The sequence below is a fragment of the Hipposideros armiger genome, unplaced genomic scaffold (assembly GCF_001890085.2).
Source record: "Hipposideros armiger isolate ML-2016 unplaced genomic scaffold, ASM189008v1 scaffold_615, whole genome shotgun sequence".
Lineage (NCBI taxonomy): Eukaryota > Metazoa > Chordata > Mammalia > Chiroptera > Hipposideridae > Hipposideros > Hipposideros armiger.
The window spans coordinates 361,628-388,249 of record NW_017731965.1 but is presented as its reverse complement, the minus strand read 5'-3'; the positions used below and the strand labels follow the sequence as shown (position 1 = coordinate 388,249).

Here is a 26,622-nt window from a genome sequence, read left to right as displayed (position 1 = left end):
TCCAGGTTGAGCTGTTGTTCAGCATCTTAGCTGTGGAGGGCAGTGTCACTGGCCCTCATATGTGGGATCCGAACCAGGGCCCTCTGGCATCCCAAGCGAGTTCTTAACCATCGCGCCACTCGGCCGGCCCTATCTTATAATAATTTAACTCATTGATAGCAGTAGAATTTTTTGAGGGGTAAATTTTACCAGTTTTATGAATAACAGCATATATCATATTTGTCCTATAAACAAATTTAATTCTGTATTATTTCTGTTTTCTCGCAAAATAATATTAAGCAATTCTTTTTTTATTTTTATAATAGTAATGCCTAAAATTATGAAGTACTCACCATAGGCCAACACTTTACAGAAGTGAAATCATTTAATCCTCACAACACTAGGAGGTATGTGTTATTTCCAAATTTTACAGACGGGAAAACTAAACCACAGAAAGGACGTCAGGGGGCGGGATATCATCACAGTTAAATATGTGCATCCCTTTTCAGAAGGACTGGGTTAGTGTTAATTCATCTATTATTATCTGTACATACTTAGACAAATGACTTACCTTTCATGTGCTTTAGTTTTCCCATCTGTAAAATGGGGAAATAATACCACGCGCCTTGTAGTGTTGTGAGAATTAAATACCGTCTTTCCTCTGAATGGCATGTTAGACTCTCTTAACAATATGTTGAACAATCTGCCCACATATTGCTCATTTTGTTTCTTTCCATTATCAGTAGTATTTTCAATGAGACAACTCTCTCAGAAAATACAAAGTACTACTTGATAATTTAGTTAGTACCTTACATTTTGGGGTTCAGTAAACAATATGACACCCAAAGACCGGCTCCAACATTGTAATTTTTGGAGCCTAAGTAAGGTACTTCAGTCTCCCAATGAGAAAGTGATTTCAAATTAAACCCAGTTTCCAGAATTATTTCATTCTGGTTAAAACTCTAGCAAGTGCTTTTTAGCACACTACAAGTGTTAAGCCCTAAGTGGCAAGCTTACATGATACACCTTCTTTTTTATTATGTCTTTACTTGGTTTGAATGTTAATTTCCTTTTCCACATTGTTAAATGCGTTTAACAGCTCAAGATATAACATAAAATGGTTTTATTGCTACAGCTATTAAAATTGTTCTGGCTTAAAGTCAGAAACAACTTGATCAAAATCCTAAGGATAAGAACAATAAAATGTTGCATGCAAGTTTAGTCTGTTTAGAAGAGCTTTTGTCATTGAGAAAATGAGCATGGATCAAAACTGATTGTTTTCCTGAAAAATGACTTCTCATTTTAAAAGTCCACCATAACTCAGTCGGCTCCCTCTCTCGTGACAGGCACCAGCATATTCACAGTGTACGAGGCTGCCTCACAGGAAGGCTGGGTGTTTCTCATGTACAGAGCAATCGACAGCTTTCCTCGCTGGCGTTCCTACTTCTATTTCATCACTCTCATATTCTTCCTTGCCTGGCTTGTTAAGGTACGGTAAAAATTTGTCCTAATACAAGCTATGTTTTCTGACAGTTTCTGCAGAACTTTTGTTTGTTTTTGGATGCCCACTGCTTCTGCATTCCCAGTCTTTGGTAAATGTGGTTTTGTAATTTTCTTTCAGAATGTGTTTATCGCTGTCATCATTGAAACATTTGCAGAAATCAGGGTACAGTTTCAACAAATGTGGGGATCGAGAAGCAGTACTACTTCCACAGCCACTACACAGGTACAGTATCAGGCAACAGTGTTACAACCCACTTGAACATGGACATACCATCCTCACCATCCATGAGACTTGAAACTTGAGGGAGTCCTGTTATAATGGCCTTCTACCATCAGACTCACTAAGGGAGTTAATAAAAAGTAGAAGTGCAAAGGTCCAAACCCAAAAGAACCAAATTAGGCTTTCTGGGTGATGGGGTAAGGGCACCTATATTTTTATCAGCTCCATGGGTGGATTTGATGCAAAACTAGGATTGTCACCACATTTATTATGTACCTTTGGTTTAATTCGGCCATCACAAGCCCTCAAAGGGCTTGAAGATAAAATATGGAAACTGCAGATAAAATTTTCCCATTTTTGTAAGTATTTATTTATTCATGTAATTGAAAACCAATACAATTGTACTTATGTATAGGATTAGAATTTTTGGAATGGAAAATATATTTCATTCAGGATGAACCAATCACAGCATAGTAAATCATGAAGAACGCCCCTCAACCCCAAATGCATGCCTGTTATTTTTGAAGAATTGCTGTATATTTGGAAGGGTTCTTCTATGCCCCCAAGAAATTGGGAGTGCCCAAGAATTTAATTAAAAACAGCAGGGCAGTTGTTCATAAAAGGGCAATTCAAATTCAATGACTTTATTTTTATTTTTTATTTTGTTTTGTGTTTTTATGTTTGGTGAAGAAAGTGGAAGGACAGGTTAATATATCTTATTCTAGTATGAATCTTTATAAAAAGAGAAAACTAAAATTCATGAATTGAGAACAAAATGATTTTAATGCCTTATAACTATTATTTTAACATTTTTTTTCCTAAAACTTTAAGTTTGTAAATACTTACACAGGTCTATTGGTACAAAGGTATTTGTGAAAGATCCAAGGTACACATTTTATTTTTAAAATATTCAAATTAGACTTCTAATAATTATATGCTAAAATGCTATTAAATATGCTAATATTTGGGAAAGCCTTATGCAGCATCTTTATGATATTGTGAAAGTTTGAATTGTCTGACCAATTAATTATAGATGAAATAGTATTAATATTGTTCAGTTTTGACAAACAACTATTCAAACTTCCATGAAAGATTTAAAAAATATTATCTAGGTTATTTCAAAGATGGCATATAGGAATACCTTCAAAGAGGCAACCACATCTAGTTTTCATTTCTTCTCGTCTCTATTAGTGAATTATGAGATAAGGTCTGAGTCCATTCTGTCTTTAAGTCGGGTGACAGTCTCTCTCAAAGGTGTATTTTTTGTTATCTCTCTCTCTTTCTCTCTCTCTCTCTTTATATGTATATATATATATGTATATATATATACACACATATATGTATATGTATATACATATGTATATACATATGCATATATACATATATATATGACTAAATGGAATATAGAACTGTGACCTCAGCACAGAATTTACATCAGTGTTCCTGAGAGATGACCTAAAATGACCATAATACACTTTAAAGCCATATTATGTTTATTAAGTAACTCTTATTTATGAAGCCACAGCTGGAAAAATAGTGTTTAGAAGTGCCACCAAATCAGCCAGCAGTTATAATAGAAAGTGAAATGTGAAGAGACTGTTAGCAGAGTTGTACAAAGTTGTTTTCATTAGAAATTGTCATTAATCTGGAGGAATAGGTTGATAATTCAGAGGTAATGTGTCTAGGTATTCAGCAGAGGTAATCACACAGAGAATCGTGAAAAACCTTCATTAAGAAAAATGCTGTGGCTGAGGACCCAGTTGCCAGGCAACTGAAGCTCCTGCAGCAACCTCTTGGTAAAACACCACTTGGGCTGCCTGGCAACAGGCCCAGGCCCCGCCCACCCCCTCCCAGACACTCAGCAAGTGGCCCAGATGGTTTTGTGTGTGTGGAAGGGACAGACGTCATTTGCTGTGATTTTGTTACATTTGTAAAATCTGACACAACTCTGTGTGCAAGAACCTCTTGTTAAATGATTTAAAACACTAAATCACGAGTTTCTAATTCTAACAAAACAGGTAGGCTTTAAGAAAATAAAATAAGGATGGTTATTGTATTGTAAAGCACATAGCTGTTCAGAAATGAAGTCAGTTCCTGCCTATCTCTAATATGTAGAAAAATTTGCAGTTTTTCTATATAAGTTATCCTCATAGAAATGCTAAGAGAGCCCCGGGCTTGGTGAACCTGTTGATGTTTAAGTCTACGGACTTTCCAGGAGGGCTGTGTATGTAGAAAGAAAACCATACACATTAAGAGAATAAGGAAGGGGCTTTCGGACATCTTAGGCAGTTCAATAGGAATTGAAACTGATATGAGCTCTCTTCAAAGACAAAAGGGAATTTGTGATGAAAACTGCTGTTTTGTTTTGTTTAGTTTTGTTTTTAAATAGGAGGAGGCAACCTGCCTCTGAGTCACAGCATAGAAACCAATTACAGAAAAACTAATGCCAGAGGTCTTATGGAGACCGTGATACAAAATGTAACAGGAAAACAAAAGGAAAATAACGTGAAGACGTTCAGATTAGGTATCATTAATTTGCCTGAATCCCGATGGGGATGGCGACTTTCAAACCTGTATAATTATTAGACACAGATCATTGTTGCCACATGCTCAGTTATACGTTGGGTTAAAGTACAAGAGATTCATACACCTATGATATAATAGCTCCCTGTGTCACTCAACAATAGGACTAGTCATGCCACAGTTTTCTAGGGGTGTTACCCAGAACTGGATGTTGGGATGTGCAGATGTGCTGGTAGATGTACTGGACATAGTATCCCTCTAGTCCAGACCTTCCCTCTCGTTCCTTAGATGCTTCCCCTCCGGTATCTGCTGCCAGCCCTGTGGCCTTCTGACCTAGACTGATTCATGGTCATGATGAACGTATCTCACTTTGGAGTAGGACTGAAAGAGCTGCTAAACTTTAGGGCCACACAAGGCTACTTTTTTATGTGTAGTGATGGGACACAAGGCAGGCTCTGGCAATCAATACATACCTTTTATATGTGAATCATGATTCAATAGGGTCATATGGGTTTGGTAAATAAATATTCTGATTGTCTAAAGAGAGTTGTAATTTCTGGGTCTGGTTCAGCATTCTTGCTGACCCATGTTTTCTGAATTAATATCCCCTAATTAAGATATAAGACTAGTAAGGGTAGAGTTGATATAGGATAAAAGGATACTTATGAGTTCTTCCTCTGTAGTTCCATGAACGTTCTTAAAATATGGGTTCCTACAATACCTAAACAGCTTCTGTGTGAATATGTAATGCTGGGTTAAAAGCAGAAATGCATACATGAAAAGACATATGGTCAAAAATAGAAAGAATTTCTCCTCCAATAAAGACTATGTATCACATAAAGATGATACTTTAGTAAAAACCTGTTTACTGTATTCTAAGAACATCGATTTCCACATGAATATACATCATTAAAATAAGTGAGAAGGCAATTTAATGAAAGCAGTTTCTGGGAAGAATTATTCTAGCATGGTACAATGGTGAGCTCCTTCTAATAAGAAATCATAGTAATGGAATAATACATTCATCATAGGAAGCCATAAATGAGAATTAAATTTTGTGAAGCTGAGTCATTGAATATATCATTTAATAATGAAATCAAATCAAGTGCCCACTGTCATTATTTTGTGTAATAATGACTATTACCTATTTTAAAATGATTTTGAAGGAATCCAAAGAGCATATTAATTTCAAGATAAATTTTAGATTGTGTGTGTGTGTGTGTGTGTGTGTGAGAGAGAGAGAGAGAGAGAGAGAGAGAGAGAGAGAGCACTACAAGAGACAAAAAGCCCAAAATAAGTGGCTTATGTAAAATAGAGTTCCTTTCTCTCTCATCTAAAGTTGGAGGCAGTCATTTGGAGTTGGAATGGTGGTCTGTGTTGCCACGGATCCTGACTCCTTGCACCTTTTTGCTCCACCTTGAGTAGACTTCATTCCCAAAGTTGCCTCTTGGACTAAGTTGGCTGCTGTAGCTCTAACTCTCACATCCACATTCCAAAAAGCAGGAAGGAAAATAATAATAATAATAGAAAGTTTCTGCTTACATTTCATAGGTCAATCTGTAATTACATGGTCAAGATTAGCTTCAAAAAGAAAAGAAACGAAAAGAAAAGAATTAGCCCTTTTCCCTGGTGATTTTTATTTTTTTACTTATTTTTTGGTAGCCTAGTGGTCCCGTAAAAATTTTCTTACTTTGGAAGACAGGGAGAAGCGATATGGAGGGGGAACTGGAAGCCCCTGCCTCATGCCCCTAAAGACTTGGGCCCTTGAACATCCTTGGCTTCAGATATCCTGTTGTCTATGTCACATAGCTACTGTCACATTAACCAATCTAGATGTTGTTTCATAATTCAGGGACTAAAGAGAAATTGAACATGTTTGCATGTCCTTCACTTTGTCTCAGACAAAAACATGACCTTGAGAGAACACTTTTATTAACAATTTAATTGATTCATTTGATTTTGGTCTACTGGAAAAAAAATAATTTAACAGAGAAAATTGGTCTGCTACTGATCAAAGCAAATATATGCCCCAGGGATCCTTTGTGCCAGGATAAGATAGCACGGGATGCCTGTACAGAGGGTGGTTAGCTAGTGACTGACAGGATTGCTTTTGTCTTTTTCTCCTTAAAAGGAGAATCCTGGAATTTTGACAGGAACTTTAAAAGACACTTTAACAGGTTTGCATTTCAACCAATGTATATATTCTCAGAATGAGCCTATTTATGAGGGATGTGCTTGATTCTACCACTAAGAATAAAATTCATTCTAAAGGAAACCAGATTCCTGTAAATGGACACCTGAGGAAAACAATGTGTAATTGGCTTCTTTGATGAAAGAATCTTTGTGTCAATGTGCACCTCCATTTTGTCATTTTCAAAACACATAACATGATTTGTGAATTTCGGCTCTTGCCTCTCACCCCCTCACTTATTTTATAAAGGGCAAGTTTTCTTTCTGCAAATGACCCAATACCTCTACTACTGGGAGTTTGAAATTATGATTATAAATCCTAGGTGATAGGTTCTTTGTATCATCTCATATTTCCATCAATAATTACTCTTTTGAACAGAGTCAGACTAACATGGGGACATAAATAAGTATGGCAAATGTGTTTACCTTTGTGTAGGAAACAGCGACCTTGGGCAGGAATAAAACAGTGAGTGCTTATAGTTAGTGTCTTTTCTTAGAAAAATAAAAATCCTTAATTTCACCTTATCCCAATATCATTTGCCTCAATACACACACACACACACACACACACACACACACACACACACACACACACACACACACCCCGCTAAGGAATTGAAAAGAAAATGGGAAAATATTTATAAGTGGGAAATGTCTTCCAACTGAGTGTAATATTGACAGATGACTAATTTTTGAGGTAGTAGAATATGCAGCAAAATAATAACCTAGATATCGAATTGAATGAATGTTAGATTTTAGTATCTTGTACCATAGTATGCATTTTAAGCCAAAAGAAACTTTAACCCCTTTATAAATATGTACATAAAATTTCTGCCGAGCAGATTAATTTGGCCTAAGTTAAAATAACTTCACAAAGTCTATTAAATGATGTGTCAGTCTCCTGTCATTAAAATAACACCAGCCTCTATCCCTATGCCTCATGCACAGTTCTTATATTATTTATACTGAGAATGTTTTTCTATTGGCTCAGTGAAGAATGTCCACTAAATAAAGATAAAAATTCACCACTTCTAGTAAAAACACACCAGGCACCATGCTTTGGAATTCTAATTTTCATTTTCTTCCAGGTCTACTATGTAACCATCAATAATCAATGTAATGGGGATAAAATGGCTACTTTACAGTCTTGTGGAGAAGACTCTTTGGGCAATTATATGCAAAACATGTAAGGCAGAAAGAACCTGATACATATAGCAAGTGCTCAATAAATGCAAGCTATCACCATTATTCTTGTTACTATTATTTACTTAGGTTTTCAGTATTAGAATGAACATAATTGGAGTGACTCATGTTTTAAATATAAACCCTTAAGAAGACAAATCTTTGATGACATAAAAAAATATACAAAGCTTGGAGACATAAAGTTACAGTTCTCATTGTTCTTTATTAAGTGTCTCTGACTCATCTCCCTCTTTGCCTTGAAGATGTTTCACGAAGATGCTGCTGGTGGATGGCAGCTGGTAGCTGTGGATGTCAACAAGCCCCAGGGACGCGCCCCAGCCTGCCTCCAGGTGCAGTACAACGCCATTTTTAAAACTCACCCAGCAAAGCTCTTCAACTTTTCTTTTATACGAGGAAATCCACAGCTCTCCAAGCTAGAGATCTGCCCATATTTATGGTCCTGGAGTCAGGGACAGTATTTTACTCCGTCCTTTACTCCCAGGATTTACCAATTTTTAGAGACACAGTGGGGATTTGGTAGCTGGTGAATAAATGCACACAGGTAATACCAATATGCCAGGAGTTTTGAATCAGCGAAGAATTTTGTTGTCATGTTAAATCTTATAAAAATAGTCTTCTACAAAGGCCTGAATTATTTAGAGGCAGGCGGTCATGATCATAATTCACTTGAATAATTCACTGAATACCTGGGAAAGAATATCTTTAATAGGTAGTGTGTTGTTTTGCATCTGCAAGCTCTCTGAGCAACGGGATATAATAAAGGTGCTTCCATGACAAAGTGCACCTACAGTAAACATGAGGCGATGGAGTTGCAGGTGGGCCCCCAGAGTCCTGGGATGTGATCAGGGGGTGGGTTATCAGATCTCTGGCCTGTGGACTTTCTGGATTTATCATCTGCTCTGAGCTCTTCATAAAGCCAGTGAACTCCTTGTTTTCTTTGGTGGACCACACTGGCATCTTGGCATCTTCTCTTTCTTTGTTCCCACTCCCTGCACCCAAATATCAGTAATTCTTATTCAAAACCATGTCACATTCCCAAAATTGGCACCCCTGCCACTCCATGGCATTAACTTCCTCTTTAAGGATGAAAAGGCAAGCAGCCCCATTGTGGAAACAGAGAGAACTGATTCTTTCTCCTGGTGAATTTTATTTTCTTCACTGCCTTTTGTTTTCAGTTACAAATCCTCTTCTCACAAGGGTTGCTTTTTATAGTTCTTCATATCACTCCCATAACTTTGAGAAGGGCTTTTCATCTGCTTCAGGATGAGGATACACTTTCTTTCTTTTAGACCTTTCTCCAGGTTAGGATTCATACATTTTAAGGATTCGTACCTAAGAAGCAAAATATTGTACTCTGGACCATTACTGCAGGCTATATTTAAATGACCATTTAATCATGTAATTATTTTGTTTCTATCAGTTAAAAGGATAGAGGGGGAAAGAGGAAGAGATTTCAGTGAATATTGATAATATTTAATATTTTGTGGCTCTCTGTTTTATACTTGATAGTAACAATGTTGCTAATAATTCAACTACTCTAATAGTTCAATTATTCTAATAGTAATAACAATAACAGTGGTCGTCGTAGTGTAGTTTCCTGCTTATAAAGCATTTTCACTTTCGTTATTTGATAATCCACTAATATTCATTGGCACTAAGATTGTCCTGAACAAGATTAACACGGCCCCTTGGAGCTTACAAGGTACTTACGGGTGGGAGGAGAAAAACCAGCATTGAACTAGCAGTTACAAGAGTAATGGGGATTTTAAAGATGTAATGAAGGATTACATTTTTAAAGGAGTCCACTCTCCTTGTCTGAGAGGTCAGGGAAGGTATTTAAATCGAGACCAAGAGAATGAGGAAAGGAGCAACTAAGGAGGAGGTGCAGTACAGCCCTGAGAGGTAGAAAGACTGGCATGCTTCAGCTGCCTTTATAAATGAGGAAGTGGAGACCCAGAGGACCTGGGTGAGTCTCCTGAAGCTAAAATTACACCTCAACCAAATGGAGAGGCCAGGACTTGTACCCAGGTCTTCTGGTTCCCAGTCCCATGCTTTGTCCAGCTGAAAAAGTATGCCAAGGAAACATAAGTTGTAATGCAAATAAACCATCAGGCCTGTTGTGAATACCAAATTGAAGTCCTACTAGCAGTGCTAAAAAATCTGTAAGTGCTTGTTAATAGATGCCTCAAGGTTGCAATCTAGAATTAGGAAGCAAGTTAACCTCCCTAGCTCAAAGATTTGAAATGGCAAGGGATAACTGGCAAGGAGGGTGTAATGGAGGGGACAGCACTGAGCAGGGATACGGGAAAATAAAGGTTGGTGGAGAGGCAGGTAGAGGTTAGGCTAGAAGTGTGTAGATGGGACATTCAGGGGGCCTATGTATTAGACATGTGTTATGAACATGGCAGCCTTGATAAGTTTATGAATAATGATGCATGTATTTTGAAGCAAGGGGACAAGAAAGTCAGACATTTTAGTATGAAGGAAGTGCCTTTCAGCTCGGCTTCACATGTTTGGTCCTAAGCCATGTGTTCCAGAAGGATCCAATTCAAAAGAATATGGATGAAAAGTGGTATGTCCAAGAGATCATCTATTTGTAATGGGCATTAGCTGTGGAGAGAGAGTACATTGCCATGTCTGAGTAAAAAATTAATCATTAATTAAGAGAAAGAAAGGAAAGAGTTCAGTAAAGAAACAATATTTAAAATAAAATGGTCATGAAATACTCATTGGCCTTTACTAATGATTAATGCCATCTAAAACTAGGCAACAGGAAAATTTTCATCTGAACCATCCACTTACTCAGTGTCTAGGATTATAATGATATCTCACCCTCAAGGACTAACAGTAGCATATACTCACTTTTTATTTATTTTTACTTTTATTTTTTTTAGCTGAGCCATCCTGCCACCTGTTGGCAGCTCAGTAGCAACTCAGCTCGGGCCGTACTCGAACCGCTGTTGCTCAGAGCTCACACTCTTGAGCGAGCTCTTAACCAACTGAGCCACTTGTCCAGCCCACCACTTTTTTGTTTTGTTTTGTTTTTTTGTTTTTTTTGTTAAGCTGAGCCATCCTGCTACCTGTTGGCAGCTCAGCGGCTGCTCAGCGGCAGCTCAGCTCGGACCAGGAATTGAACCTCTGTTGCTCAGAGCTCAAACTCTTGAGCGAGCTCTTAACCAACTGAGCCACTCAGCTGGCCCCACTTTTTATTTTTAAAATGAAACAATGTTCTCCTAAATCATATGTTAAACTATAGAAATAAAATTAAAAAATGTTTGCTTTAATTCCTTTCGACTTAACCTCCCTCATTCCACTTCCAGAGGTAACTTAGAAGTTAATGTTAAGAGCCAGTTCTTCTAAGACCCTTCCTTAACTGCTTCATTTATTTCGTATAAAACAACACGCCTGCCTCTAGGAGTCACTGTCATTTTCACAGTGTTTTCTCTTTCTAGAACACTCTACTCTCCCATTCACCCTTTATAATTCAGTTCAAACGTTGTCCTCAAAGAATAGATCAGCTACCCTGGTTATATAGTTCCATATCATCCTATATTTTTCTTTTGTGTTTGTCATAATTTTATTGAAATCAGTTAAAATGGTAATAAATCATTTAATGTCTGCTTCTCCAACCAGAGGTAACTCCATGACAGGAGGGAGACAGAGCAGTCATGGTCATTGACAGAACTATACCTGACACATGGAGGGTGCTTAAGTGGTACTTACTAAACAAGATAACAATCAAGTATTGTAAAATAATGACTCAGAAACTCCTTGACATGTAAAAAGTCTTAGTATTTGATTTCTCACTTAGAAGCAGCTGTATTTGTCCTCTTGGTCTTATCTCTAGGAACTAGAAATCGAGTGGATTATGGCAATAACACTACTTCTATAAAAACATTTATTTCTAAGTCTGAAACAAGTGGGACATTGGCAGTTTGTTTTTACAAAGTACTTTTCAAAGGTTGTATGGCTTTGGATAACCAAAAGGTTGGATACTTTTGCCAGCATATCTGTTCCAAAACTTGAAGACATAGGCTTGACAGGACATAACTGTGACTTCTGTTATGTCTTACCACTTTCAGAATTATTTTTATCTTCTTCAGCATGTGAAATAAATCGGTCTGTGTTTGGAAATGTAGTCTTAGTTGAATATATAACATTGTTGAAAAGACCTACACCAATTCCTATCTTAACAAACAAGTAGAATTTATTGGAATGAAACATTTGAACAGCTATAAATAAATCAAGTTAATAATTTTGCTATTGTTGAACTAAATTAGAAATATGAGACATCAGCAACAGCTGAGAGATGGCAAACTGGTGTCCCAGAGTCCCAGTTAGAGTATTAGGAATTGTGGATTTTTTTCCTGACAGTGGAACTTTGTTTTAAAATTTGACCCCAAGTTAAAAAGCAGAATATTGTATATATTCTCTTGCTTTTGTAAAATACAAAGATCTGGCAATAGGACTCTCACTCCCACATGGCTATAATTGGCCAGAGCTGGGCCGTGCGTGTTCCACTGGATTGTGTTCAGTTGCCATATCCCCTCAGCCTCCCAACACTCCATATTGGCTCGGTACCACTGGAAATGAGTTTTATTTATCTGTGGATCCTTACAATTACTTTTCTCCAAGTAGAAAAATATTTCTTTTAACTCATGACACTATAGTGGGAAAATAAACAAACTTGTAAATACATAAATATATAAATACATCCATAAATGAATGAATGAATGAATTGTTTGCAGAAGGGAGAAATGAATCTATTTCTTTGTAGAAATAATGGGCTATCCCTATGTGTTTAATACATGACTCTGGGACTGATTTTCTCATTTGTACACACTTTACCTGCTGGGTCCCAGGGGGCATTTGTTTGGATGACCCATAAAATAAATTATAGTAACGTGACTTTAGATCACAATGATGGTATTATTTGCATAAATTTCAATTATTCCAAAGTAGTCTTTCCATAAATTTTAGTTTTTCAAAATTTTAAAATCATACCTTAGCATAAATGGAAACTGGCTCAAATTACCTTATAAATGAAGGACACTTAAAATTATCTTTATCCGTCTTTCAGGTGAAATTGCTTTGGATTTGCTAACTTTCTTCATTGGTACTATTTTGTATTTTTACTTTCTTTTCTGCTTCTGTATCCTAGTCTAGTTTATTGATATGAACATTTATATGTCTTCCCCACCAACTATAAGTAATGGGAGTAATTTAATAAAATGAGGTTGATTGATGTGGTTTAATCTTCCCTACTACTGTTAAACTAAATACACGTTGTGACTGATGCTTCTGTCATTCTGGGTGTTTGATATGTAATAACTTTTTTCCTCTCTCTGTATGTATGTATGTATGTATCTATCTATGTACCTAAAAGATATACCGAGGGTGCCAAAAAAATGTATATACATGACTTATATTCATCTTTTGTTATTAGTATATATTGAGTGTTAAAATTTTAATACAGTTTTTCCCTTTTTTAAAATGTGTATACATTTTTTTGGCTCTCTGTCTCCTCTCTCTCTCTCTCTCTCTCTCTCTCTCTCTCTCTCTCTGTCTCCCTCTCCCTATATATATATATGTATATATATATATATATACATATATATATATATATATATNTATATATATATATATATACATATATATATATATATATATATACACACAGTAAAACCTTGGATTGCGAGTAACTTGGTTTGCAAATGTTCCACAAGATAAGCAAACATTTCTAATACACTTTTAACTTGGTAAACGAGCTATGTCTTGCAATATGAGTAGTTTGTTTCTGGAATGAATTATGCTCGCAAACCAAGGTATTTTATATATATATATATACATATATATATATATATATACACGTGTATATATATATACGTATATATATGTATATATATGTATATGTATATATTGGGTTGTCGGAAAAGTCATGACATATTTTTTCTATGTTTTTCATTGCAAAAACGCGTCATGACTTTTCTGACAACCCAATATATGTGTGTGTGTATATATATAATATATACATGTATATATATATATATGTGTCTTCAATTCAAAATATATATCTATGTGTGTGTACATAGATATACACATTTATGTGTATGTGCATATATAATATATACACACACTTATTTTTCTAATTGCAGAAATAAACCTATTAAGGCTTTATGTATTCCATTGTTTAGGATCTGAGCAATAAGAGCAATTTTTTATCAATTCCCTACATTCCTATATATACACACATATTTTATCTTATTTCTGATGTTGCTATCATTGTGTTTCTGCTCCCTCTTTACATATATTGATTATGGAGCTATCAAATGAATTAGGGCACTTAGAGATCTTACTCCTCTGCAGAATAATAAGCTTTATAGAGCCATTTGTAGAGGAAAACATGAGCACCTTGGTCTGCGTTTTGAAGCTACAAATTTCATTCTGTGTTCTGAAACACAAATGTTAAATATAATCCTAGCTATAATTATAACCATAGTGGGAATCGTATGCAGCTATGCATGTCAAGAATTTAATTTGATGCCTTTAGAGTGGTCTTTTCTGTTTTTAAAATAAATGAAAATGCATATGCTCTAATATTTAATTGCAAAGCCACAAGTTGAGAGCAGGAGGACAAGCAAAATGGATTTTTGACCTTGTGGTTTATATGTGGTGAGCTCTCTGATGCCATTTGTTGAACTTTTAGTTAATTAGTTTAATGTTAATGAAGTTAATTTTACTAGCTCATTTTTCATGTTTATCCAGTTAGTAATGAAAATTGTACAATATTTAATAAGGAACTTAGCCATGGTAAATTTATGCCATTCCTAATAAATTCATTCCTAAGTTAAGGACAAATAAGCAAATCTCTTATAGCCCCTGAAATACCCCTCCCACTTGGTCCTCCTCTTCCCTGTGCCCTGCTGATCATCTGGGGTCCCACTCCTTCCTGCAAGTGGTCCTTACTGTGGGACAAAGATGGCTGAAAATGACAAGGAAAAACCTGAGATGATGGATAAGGCAAGCCCCAAACCTGGTTTTCTTTTCCTTTTGTGCTGTAAGCACCTCAGACTCATGTCTCCTAACAGGACTCCCTTACCTCTCACAGCTGCTTCCTTGTCCACAGACATCCTTACTTTGTTCTATGAATTGATACCCAGTGTGACATCTTTCCTGAGAGAGAGTAAATCACCCTATTGTAAGCTGTTCGAGAATAGGCTGTGGAGACACATATTTCAACTATGTTCCTTATTAGTATGACCTGGGGCGTATTTTTGCAAATTGGGGATAATACCTCCATCCGCTACTGTGAGAATTGAGTATCTATGTCCTAGTCAAGAACTATTTGATTGCAAGGGACAGACATTATGCTCACAGGGAGCATTTGTTGCCCGTTTAATCAGGACTGCCAGTTGACTGTGCTTTCTTTGCCTTTCTCTCTCTGTTTGGGCCACATGATTTTTTTTTTCTGCCTATGCATCTGCCCCTGCTTTTCTCCTTGAAGCCTAGCTCTATTTTGTTTCTTGCATATTGCCCAAATATGGCAGATTGTGACTGAGTTTGCTGGCCTCCTTTCAAGAGACTCACCTGAAAACATCCCAAGATGAGTATGAAACTGGGAGAAAGTATTTTCATAGTAGGCAACCCAAAAGGAAAAATTGGCCAGAGGCAACAGGTCATGGAAATTAAATGGAAGTAGCCTGTCCACTTAAGCAGAGTATTGGGTTTTCCTACAGTATGAACTCAGAGTATTTTTCCCTTCTTAGCCTTCTCTGAAAACCTTGCCCCGGTCTCTGTCTGCGAGAGCCACTAGTCAACACTCTCATTAGCTTTGTGGAGTGCTTTGATCATACGAGTGCTGGGACTTGACCTCAGGAGTAGGTTTCCATATTAAGCGTAAGTTTTATGGGATGTGAGAAGTCTATTCAGGGCTAACTAGGTGATTATGGTCTGACCTGAATCTCAAATCATCCTGTATAAAATATTTTCTTTGGAGAAACACCATAAAGTTTCCATTTCTTTAAAAATGAATAATTTGTAAGTTGGAGTCATTTCACAATATATTCAATCATTTCCTTGCATTAAAAATATTATGAAATATTGTAGAAACACAGTTAAGAAAACCTATGTATCTACTATTAGAAATAATAATAGCTAATGTTTACTGAGCACTCAGTAGGCATCAGGCTCACAACAGCATCATGACTATAAGTACTGTTATGACCTCTGTTTAACATGAAATTGGGGCACAGAGAGCTGAAGTAATTTGATAAAGGTCACGCAACTAGTTACTGACTGGAAATTTCATCATAAGCAGTCTACCTTGTATTTTTAACCACTTCATTTTCATCACTGTATATGCTACTATAAAAATATACCACAATTTGTTTTTTTAGTCATTCATTCATTCGTTCTCCTATTGATAGACATTGAGGGTTTTTTGTTTTATTTTGTTTTGTTATTGCAAACATTCTGGGACCCTTCTTGTCCATGCCTTTTTGTGTACATGTGTTGGAATTATTTGAATGTAGTTATGAGAACAAATTGCTGGATTAAAGGATATGAACAACCTTAGTCTTTATGACATATTGTCTAATGGCTATCCATATTATAGTGCCACTTTTTACTCCTACCAACAACTTGTAGGAGTTCTCACTGTTTCAAATCCTTATCCACACTAGATGTTGTCAGACTACACCCGATGGTGTGAAATGATATATCAAAACTAAATTGGATCTCCCTGGTGACAGTCTATGGATGTTGAGTATGTTTTGGTTTTTTTATGTAACCATAGGCCACTTACAGTTTCTGTAGATTGATTATTCATGTCTGTTGCCCATTTATCTGTTGATTTTTTCAAATGATTTTCAGAAATCCTGTGCAGTTCTGAAGGGCATATCATTTTGGTCTAACTGAGAAGACATTAAAATATTAGAGAGATCAATTCAAAATAGTAATGCTTGACATATGGTTCACATTTTACATCTCTACCATTTTCAGGCAACAGTGAAATTGTCTTACGTGGTATTACCAAAACCATTTAGAAAGTTCCTTTGGTGTGCACTTAAGTTGAATCTCAGAAAAGTGAAACGTTGTAATTGACTCTTTTAGCATCTACCAGTTACTTAGCTGTTTAAACTCTATTTTAGCACAAGCAGCAGCTGCCTAGAGGTCACCCTAATGTGTGATAAATAGAATTCTGTTAAATTAGAACCTCATTCCTCAGCTGCTGCTGTGACAAGCCGTTTTCTTCCTGCCTCTCAAGTAGGGGTTTTCATCTCTTGACAATTTGACAGATGTGGCTGCACAATTTTGAGCCATCTTCCAACACACGCCCAGTGATCTATTATCATGAAGAAAGTCACTGACAAGAAAATGAAAGTATGCATGAGACCTGGCGTTCTCAAGCTTAATTTTTCTTTGTAACATCCCACCGTGTGCCTCCTTCTGTAAAGAACAGAGATAATAGGCTCTTACCATAAGTAGGTCAAATTGTGGCAAAATTATTACTATAGTGTTTTAATGCTTTTTGAGAAAATTTCCATTGATGGTGAAGATTGGGGGGAGGTGGATTGTGTAATATGTGTATTTCAAGTGATGAAGTGACATCCTAGGCACTTCTTAAACATCTGTCTTCTTAATGAAGTTTCCCACAAACTGGCAGATAATTTCAAGAATTGATTGAGCCAAGGAGAATTTCGGCTTCATCCACAAGCCAACCTCCTCTATACTTAGAGACCAATGTAAGAAGACAGTGTGGTCCAGCTAAGACATTGTGGCCCAGGAGAACCTGGGACAATTTGCTAACTCTCCCAGGACCTCAGCTTCCTGACCTGAAAAATGGGGATAATAACATCTCTCAGGGAGTTGTAAGAGTTAGAAATGATGTATATAAAATACCTAGCATAGCATGTGGGATGCAGTGGGTCCCTCCGTCCGTAAAAATGAGGATCCTTACTGTTAGCAGGGTCTTCTAACTTTGCTCACACTCTCAGAGTATTGTGTTCACTTCCAGGAAGTCAGTTCTCATGCTGTCCAATGATTTCACAGCCTTTAGTTCTAACCCTGTTTCCTGATTCTTAGAAGTATGTGTCTAAATGTCCAGCAGCCATGTTGCCAGGCATTCTCATGGACATGTCATCCCTCTCATATAAAAAACCAAATGCACCCCTCCTCCCCCCCTTCCCACACAGAAACCAGCCTTTTCCTATACCTCCAGAAACCTGTACACTAACCTATAATGCCCCCTCTTTGTCCTCCCGAAATGTCATCTGTCTTCGACCCTGTCATCAGTTCAGTCTTTTGAATTCATTTGAATCATTCCCTTCACCCAGTCCTAATGTCCCTACCCTGAAAAATCAGATCAAACAAAGAATCCTTAACAGAGTGATCGCTGACTCCTTGATTATACTTGTTCATTTTCTTCTCTACTTCCATTGCTTCCAATGTAGCGTCCCTTGATAAGTGCTTAGCAACTAATTGGGAGATTATGAGTGAATGGACACATACATATGCTTTCCTGCACAGAACTACACCATCTCACACACAGCAGACACAAATTCTTACTCTCCCCTTATTCAGATACTCAGGACCACTCCACCAAATACTTGCTCGTGCACACAACTCACCTGCAGTTTCCAACAGTGGAATATAAAACAACTGGCTTGGAGGAAAAGTTATTTAGGGGAAAAAGGAATAAAAGAAATATTCTATAATAATCTAGAATGAGAATTAAGAACAAGAAGAACAAAGTAGCTAAAGGCAAAACAGCACGAACAAAAGGTGTAGGAAAGTGGTTAAAAGGTTCATTGAAAAAGAACCTTTTGTGGTCTTGAAACCAAGAGTGGAGTCAATTGCGTAAATCCTTAATTCAAAATATTTTATATATACCTATTAAATATATACATACACTATATATTCAATATATTATGTATATTTCAAATAATAATTATATTCAGAGTAGATACCAGAAGATATAATAAAAATAAGACAAAATTATTAGTGCTATTTTTATTTATTTATCTATCTTACTGTTGATGAAATGGTTTTGCATCTTTGGTTTTTGAGCCTCATTGGAAGAAAGAAATATTCAGAACATCTTACAATTATTTACATTTCAGATGATCTCAAACTAAATTCCTATATCATTGTTTATCGTCATCTCCCAGTTTTAGTAAGTCCTATGGCTCTTCAGTATTTATATTCATGTTAATCAGGAGACACTAATTTATGCCAGGTAGAGTCTTTGCAGATAAAGTTCCATCAAATATTGGTTTTATTGTCACCTTTGGAAAAAAATGAAGAATATATTGTTCTTCTTGCAAGTCTTGTTTCTGGGGTTAAATATGCAGCTTTCTTTAAAATGTGAGCCAGGGTTTAAAATTGCCATGCACTTTTTCAGCATTCAGCACAATTACCACAATCAGAGGGTTTGGCATAATAGCATGAATCCACCCCTGTCCTAAGGATGATGACAGGTTTGGACATAGTAAAGGACTTCAGTCCTTTGTATTTGGTATATTTCTTATATCTTTCTTCAATCCTTTATGTTTGTTTTTCTATCTTTCCTAAATACTTTAAATATCTCAAAACAAGCGTCCCTCTTCAAGATACTAAATAGCTCAAATTTTTTTATTTATCAAGCGTAACAGCCTAAGTTCCACATTGTATTAGATATACCGTTTATTAAAAAGGACAGCTAATTCAAATCATTTTTTAATTTTCTTCTTGAGTTTGAAACAAAAGTTTTATATTTACCTGCCCACCCTTTAATACTAAAAGTAAAAATAAACATATAAAAGTAAATTTCAGGTCACTATATAGACGTTTTTATTAACTACAGGAATGTCAGTTAAAAGTGTTTTCAAAGATCTTAAAACCATCTTGGTTTAAGTGTCCACTGCCTTGCAACCCTGTCGTAGACCTTCTGAACTTCTCACTAAAGTCCTCATGAAGACAAAGAAAAAAGAAAAGCTCACAACAACCTGAGACCTGAGACTAAGAAAGCACCTTTTGTCAAAACCTGGTGAGACTATCCAGTAACTATATGGTCAGTGAAGCTCTAGTGAGAAAAATATAGAATGTTAGTGCCTGCACTCTGGCATGTCACTTACACTTCCCTATAGGTCTAAATGAGAACATCATGAGGAACGGATGGCCAGGTGACCACCACTGACAGAGGCTTATTGCTGGAATACGACCTGTGGCCTCCTCAGCCGATCGTCACTCTGGGTTCTGTTGTGCCCAAGGCTAAATGAGGCAGCTTCTTGGAATATGCAAATGGAACATTATAGGACTTGAAACAACAAGATTACATTACTTGAATTTAGGTGTCCTAAGTTATTTCACTCACTTTAATACAGCTAAAAAATAGGATCAAGAGTGAGAGGGTCGTGGGGCCATCATCCAGTTGGAGCATATCCCTCTTATCAGAGGCCTTGCCGAGCCACCTTAGGGGGAAGCATGCACTTGTGGAGCTTGGCCTGTGGCCCAGCCAGCTGTGCCTAGAGTAACGATGATGCTTTCATTTGATACAGGAGATAGAGGAATGTATGGAAGTGAGCTCCTTGAGCGTGATTTCCATAGAAGGAAGCGGAAAATGCTTTGGACCCATTTAGTACGTGGGGGAAATCAAGTCATGTCAAAAGCCATTGTTGAACCTACTGTGTTTGCAACATTGTAGGAACTCAGGACTGAAGTCTACAGAACCACGAGGCTAAAAATAATACTAGTGTTTTCAGTTTCCCTCTTATGCTATTCTTCTTCCAGAAACCAGGGAACATGAGAGAAAAATATTGTAAAAGAACTATTTGATTTTTATTATTATGTATATCCAACAAAACAAGCAAGGTCATCGCTTTATTATTCAAAAGCAATAATAAAGCATTTATTATCCTGATTTTTTTCATTTCATTTTCATCCCTGATTTTTTTTTCCCAAATGTCAGTAATGAAGTCATGTGGGGACATTGACTTCTTAATCCTTAAATTGTAGTCCAGCTAATGAGAAGGTTATTGTACATATCTTCATTTACTTCTGTCTTCTCCCACTAATTCATAAATGTATGGCCGTGGAGCATGAGGACACAGGAGATATTAAATAGTTTTCTGTAAGATATTTCAGATTGTGAATATTCATTACAGCGTTGTACCTGTTGTCCTTAATTGAAGCTTTCATAAATAACAGACATTGTGGTTTAAATCAATTCAAGACAGACAATTATATTAGACAGGTAATAGAAAAAGCTGCATTTTGATTATTCCTTCAACTGATATACCCAGATTACTGCTCCAAGGAGGTGCTGCAGAGCCGGGGAATCTGAGTGGGGAGCAGTGGTGTGCTTGCAAATGTTTAAATGTTTAGCAATCGCCTTGAAGTGCAGGAGTCCTGATTGGTAGCATCTGCTAATTTTCATGGCCAATTTTAAGCTAACAATATGATATTACTGAACATGAAATAGGGGGAAATTGTACACAATTGCAGCTCCAGCACACCACAGGTGGGGCCAACTGTATTCCCCACCACCTTCAATCAGTGATGTCATATAATATATGCATAGCCACACACACACACATACACATACGTGCGCGTGCACGCGCGCACACACACACACGTATTATAAAATTTTGCTTGAAAAAACTGTTATCTTTTGATGACCCCATCTGAAGCACATATTTTCCAAGGTCACTTTAGAGGGAAAGAGAGTGCACGCACACGAGAGAGAGAGAGAGAGAGAGAGAGAGAGAGAGAGAGAGAGAGAGAGAGGGAGAAGGAAAGGGAGTTTGGAAAAGGAATGCCCTTTCTGAACTGCCCCTTCCAAAGTGAGGCATCACTTCTATTTCCATTCCAGTGATGAAAGCCACTGATACTATCCTATTTCAATGCTAATGGGCTGAGTAATGTAAATTAGCTATGTGCCCAGGATGAGAAAATGGGCTTGGTGGGTATATTAGTTAGCTTTTGCTCAACAATAAACCACTGTAAAACTTATGGCTTATAAAACAGACTGCAACTTTTGTTCATAAATTTGTAAGTCAGATGAATAACCCTGCTAATCCGAGCCAATCTCAGCTGATCAGGACTGGGCTCACTTTTGCATCTGCAATCAGCTAACGTCTGTGCTGGGGCATGGCTGACTGTTGGGGTCAAAGGGATGATGGACTCCATGGCCACCATACAATAGGCCAGCCTGGATTGTTAGCCTGCAGCTCAGGGTTCCACAAGCTGCAAGAGTAAGTTGCAACTCACAAATTTTTTTTAAGTCTTTACTTACATGACCTTTGCTATTGTCTCCCTGACCAAAACAAGTCGCCTGCTAAGACCAGAGTAAGAGTGAGAGGGTGCTGTATACAGGGAGGTGGGTGCAATTTCAGACTCTGCCACACATGCTAACAGTAATTTGAAAAATCACTAGCTTAGTATAATAATACTTCCTAGCAGTGATTCCTTTCCACTAAGCATGTATTTCTTCTCATTAAAATTGAGTTTGTGTTGTAGAGTCAGGAGTTAGTGATTGAAAGATATTATTAACAGTAATAAGTATCTGTGTGGGAATTTATGATTTAACATCTAGCCTTACTTTTACAGAGTAGAGTGAAAGATATACTCATGCTGGCCAAAAGATGAAAATGTGTGAAGTCAAATCTCCCTGCGATTTGACTTCCACATGTTTGGGATTCTCTAACCCAGCTCACTGTCCAGTAAAGAGAGCCCACCAATCAGGACTTTACAATGAGCAGAGTTTTCACGGGTATCATAAACTCTCAGTGCCTTTATGGGAGCTCACCTGTGGATTTTCTTCTACCTTCTGGCTCTCCGAGGACGTGCCAGGGGCGGGCCGATAGGAAGGCAGAATTTCTAAAGACACCTGTTGGTTCCGTTCTGGTTTCAGTATTGATATAAATGTATTTCCTTTTCAACACAAATTCCTTATATTGGACAGAATTACTTTGTATATTGATTATAAATATCCAGAAACCTCCCTAATAAGGGAAATGAAAGATGCAGCACTCACACATGGGAGCTTTATTTTAGGTTTTAGGCACTTGGTCTTTTACATTTTGCTCTTGTTCTTCGGCTCGTGGCTCATGTGCAAGATGGCTTCTGAGAATTTCATCTTGTATTTGCATTGTTCTCCAAATACATTTTCTTTGAAAGCTAATTAAAATACAAGTTTTAGTATAGCTGATACAATGTCCAGTGCATGAAATTTGTTTACTGTGGTAGGATATTTTATTCCCTGAAATAGCAAATTAAAGAAAGATTTGATTTCAGAGCTATACTATTCATTATCCTAGTCTATCCTTATCGTGGCCTCCCAGGCTACACTTTTCATTTGTGGGATATTTGCCCACAGAGACATCATCATCTCTACAGCACTATTTTATAGGCAAAATTACTAAACAAATTGATAGGAATAGCTCCTATGAAGTGCTTAAGGATTTATACCACGAAAAAAGAGATTGCTTAAGACCTTTTTGAAAGTCTCTAAATTTTCACGGTCCCTTTCAAGATTAGTTATCTCTTCCACTTGATATTTCATGTTACCTTCTTACCTACCCCATAAGAAACTAATTGCATCTCTACCTTTAAACACTCAGAGTGTTTTCAAATACAGTACTAATAAGAGTTGCGGGATACACGATGTCTGCTATGGGCTAGACTATGTACTAAATAGTCTCATTTATATTTATGTTACAATCTAGAGATGGAAATGCTATCACATCTATTATATTTCCCGTACAAAAAAACTGAGTCACACAGAGGTTAAATCATGCACAGTGTCAAGATTTGAACTCCACTCAGTCCGTCTTCAAAATTGATATTCTGTTACACCATGGTGATCTTACACCCTCTGTAAGGAACAGATCCCTTCCAGCTTTCAAATATAAGGTTCCCAAGTTTATACCCTCTGTGTAATCCCTTGGCGAGGGAGCTGCATCTGATTCTTCTTTAATAGGTGGAGCTTAGTCAGATACATTTTGACTGTCCCATAGGAGGCAAGGGAGCAGCACCTGCTTTGGACTCAAAACACCTGAGGCTACTTTCTAACTCAATGAGCTTGGAAATCTACTTCTCCTTACCTGTGTCTCCTTAGGTGAAAGGGAATAACAAAAGCACCTGTCTCACAGGGTTGTTAAAGATTAATTGAAAATGTTACATTAGCATGCCATATGCTTGAATGAAGCTTGACTCAAACCAAGCACCCAAGTAGTAACTCTAACTTCGATCATGCACCTTGTTGGTGTCAACTTGGGTGAGTGAGGATCCTTATCCATGTTTGACGCAGACTTCACAGTCTCTAGAGGACATCCCTTTCGCAGTAGGACTCAGAGCTCATATAAAGAAAAGTGACGTTCTTGTTCTTCTGTTTGAGGTTGGACTCAGTATCACTGCTCCAGGCCTATTGGCTCATGATATGTTCTGAAACAATGTAAGATGAAGACCTTGTTCAGTCTAATGAGTTTACATGTACTAATAAATTTTACCGAGACCCCTCCTGACAAGCCATCTTGAGTGGAAGGAACCCTTTGGGCAGGTAGAATTTTGTAGCACTGGGCACTTATATGTAATCGTGCTTCATAGAATTTATTTGAGCTGCTGCTGTATGTCAAAATCATGAACAATGCTTGTGTAAATCCCCTATTGCTGCTATAACAAATCACCACAAACTTAGTGACTTAAAGCAACACAAATTTATTATAGTTCAGCAGGTCCAAAATGGGTTTCCCTGGATCAGCAAGGCTGCCTTACTTCTGGAAGTTCCAGGGAAGAGACTGTTTCCTTGCCTTTTCCAGATTCGAGAGGCCATCTGCATTTTTAGGCTTTATGAAAGAGTGTGCGATGGTTCCTTTGTAATGTCACACACACACACACCCAACATGGTCGACAAACAAACACATAATTTTGTTTTTCTGAAGCCAAACTGGTTTAGTTGATTTTTGTATCTTGGAGTTGAGGATGGGGGGAAGGCAAGCATCCATTTATGTGTATCCTAATATATTATCACAATATTCCAGCCAGTATTTGGTATATTCTCTTCAGTGGTTATCGACTTTTAGAATCATGAAATTGCAAATTTGTAAAAAAAATTTTTTTTTTAAGATTTTTATTGGGGAATTGGGGGGATTGGAACAGTGCTGGGGAATTGGGGGAAGAGGAACAGACAAGTTGCTGTCGTTTTGTTCCCCAATCCAGTTGTGGAGGACGTTGCTTCACTGGCCCAAGTTGGCACCATCATTGCGTACTTCCCAGGCGAGGCAGATCAGTCGCCGGTTTCTGGACGGCTGCTCACGGCGGCTGCTGGCTGCTCACACTGGCTGCTGGCTACACACGGTAGCCCATGGCAACCCACTGCAGCACGGGCTGCAGCCTACGTCGTCACCAGCGACTCACAGCAGCCCAGCTCCAGGTCGAGCTGTTGTTCAGCATCTTAGCTGTGGAGGGCAGTGTCACTGGCCCTCATATGTGGGATCCGAACCGGGGCCCTCTGGCGTCCCAAGCCAGTTCTTAACCATCGCGCCACTCGGCCAGCCCGTAAAAAATTTTTTAGGTCGCCCAGTTTATCCTACTACTCAGAGAGCATCCTCCACAACACAGCCTCTGAAACTTAATATGCGCATTAATCATCAGGGGCCTTGTGAAAGAGGCAGATTCTGATTCAGTGGGTCTGGGATAGGGCCTGAGATCCTGCATTTTTAATACAATCCCAGGAAACTGCCAGTCTAGAGATCACACTTTGAGTAGCTGTGTTCCTGAGCATTCCTGACAGATATCGCTGCCTTAGGGATGAGACCGTTACAGTCTCTTCTTTGTATTTTGGTGATTTCAACTGTCACATACAGAAACCAGTCATTCATGGATCACAACCAAATAAATTTAAAAAAAAAAGAAAAAAAAAATATATATGAAATGTTTCTGATTTTTTTTAAAAGATAAACCAAAATGACATTGCAATTGAAGGGAACTTTTCAAAATTGAATGGGAATACAGGATCTGAAGAGTCTGACATTAAATATGTGTGTGTGTTTTATATCTCTGTATAATTTCTACATATTAAAGAATACAATTGGGAAAATCCCAAGTTATATAATACTATTTTGTGGCAGCACTGACTCAACCCTAACATATTTCCTTTACATTAATTTTCATAAGAAAATTAAAAATTGAAGGATATAGAGGAGCTCCTTCTAGTTGCTGGGTCGGGTGCTGCCTGATTCATGAATCGCTCAGTAAAGCCAATTAGATCTTCAAGTTTACTTGGTTGAATTGTTTTTTTTAGTTATTGTTCCTATTTTTTTTAAATCCCTCATAGCTCATCCATATTTAATGCCTTCATCTTTCCCCTGCGTTTATTTTCATGTTGGTCCTGACATTCCTATCATTATCTTCTCATCTTGCTTCACTTCATTTTTCTTTATACTGCACATATTACTACCTGAATACTATTTATACTTTATTTTGGTCTCTCATCTTTAGAAGACAGAGCTTTTGATTACTGTTGATTTCTCAATGCTCAGAACAATGTGTGGTACACTATAGGCTGTCAATAAAACTTTAAATGAAAAAATAAAATTGAAGGGTATAAATTTGGACTGTCCTATAGATAAAGCATGAGTCTAAATGTAATGTTGCCAGCCTTTCTACATTAAGGAAACCAATAGCCAGTTTCAAACATTGGTTGAATAGAATTAAGTTGAAGCGATCCATGTCACTCTCTCTAACTTGAAAGCTAGTTACTGGTTTTAATATTTAAATTTAGTTACTGCATATACTGATCACCTTAATTCTTATTTAATATTTAAAAGTTATTACTTTGGAGAAAGCTAAGCAATTGTGATTATAGTGTATCAAAATCCATTGTAAGTGATTATTTTAATGACTCTGTAGCAACAGGAACACATAGACATTCAAACAAAAAGCAACCTAATTATAATGACAGCACCGAAGTGAAGCTGTGACAGTTACAAAACCAATTCTAAAGTTTTTTGACAGCCATGCCTAAA

At 37.2% G+C, this 26,622-nt stretch overlaps 1 protein-coding gene across 1 annotated transcript in view; it reads left to right on the top strand.

Moving 5' to 3' along the window:
- The window catches only part of NALCN (sodium leak channel, non-selective), a 300,278-nt gene that overhangs the window by 99,716 nt on the left and 173,940 nt on the right, over positions 1 to 26,622 (top strand). The window contains exons 8-10 of the mRNA XM_019625115.1: positions 1,326 to 1,468; positions 1,601 to 1,705; positions 7,861 to 7,947. Coding sequence (XP_019480660.1) covers positions 1,326 to 1,468; positions 1,601 to 1,705; positions 7,861 to 7,947 — 335 coding nt within the window. The remainder of the gene's footprint in view (positions 1 to 1,325; positions 1,469 to 1,600; positions 1,706 to 7,860; positions 7,948 to 26,622) is intronic.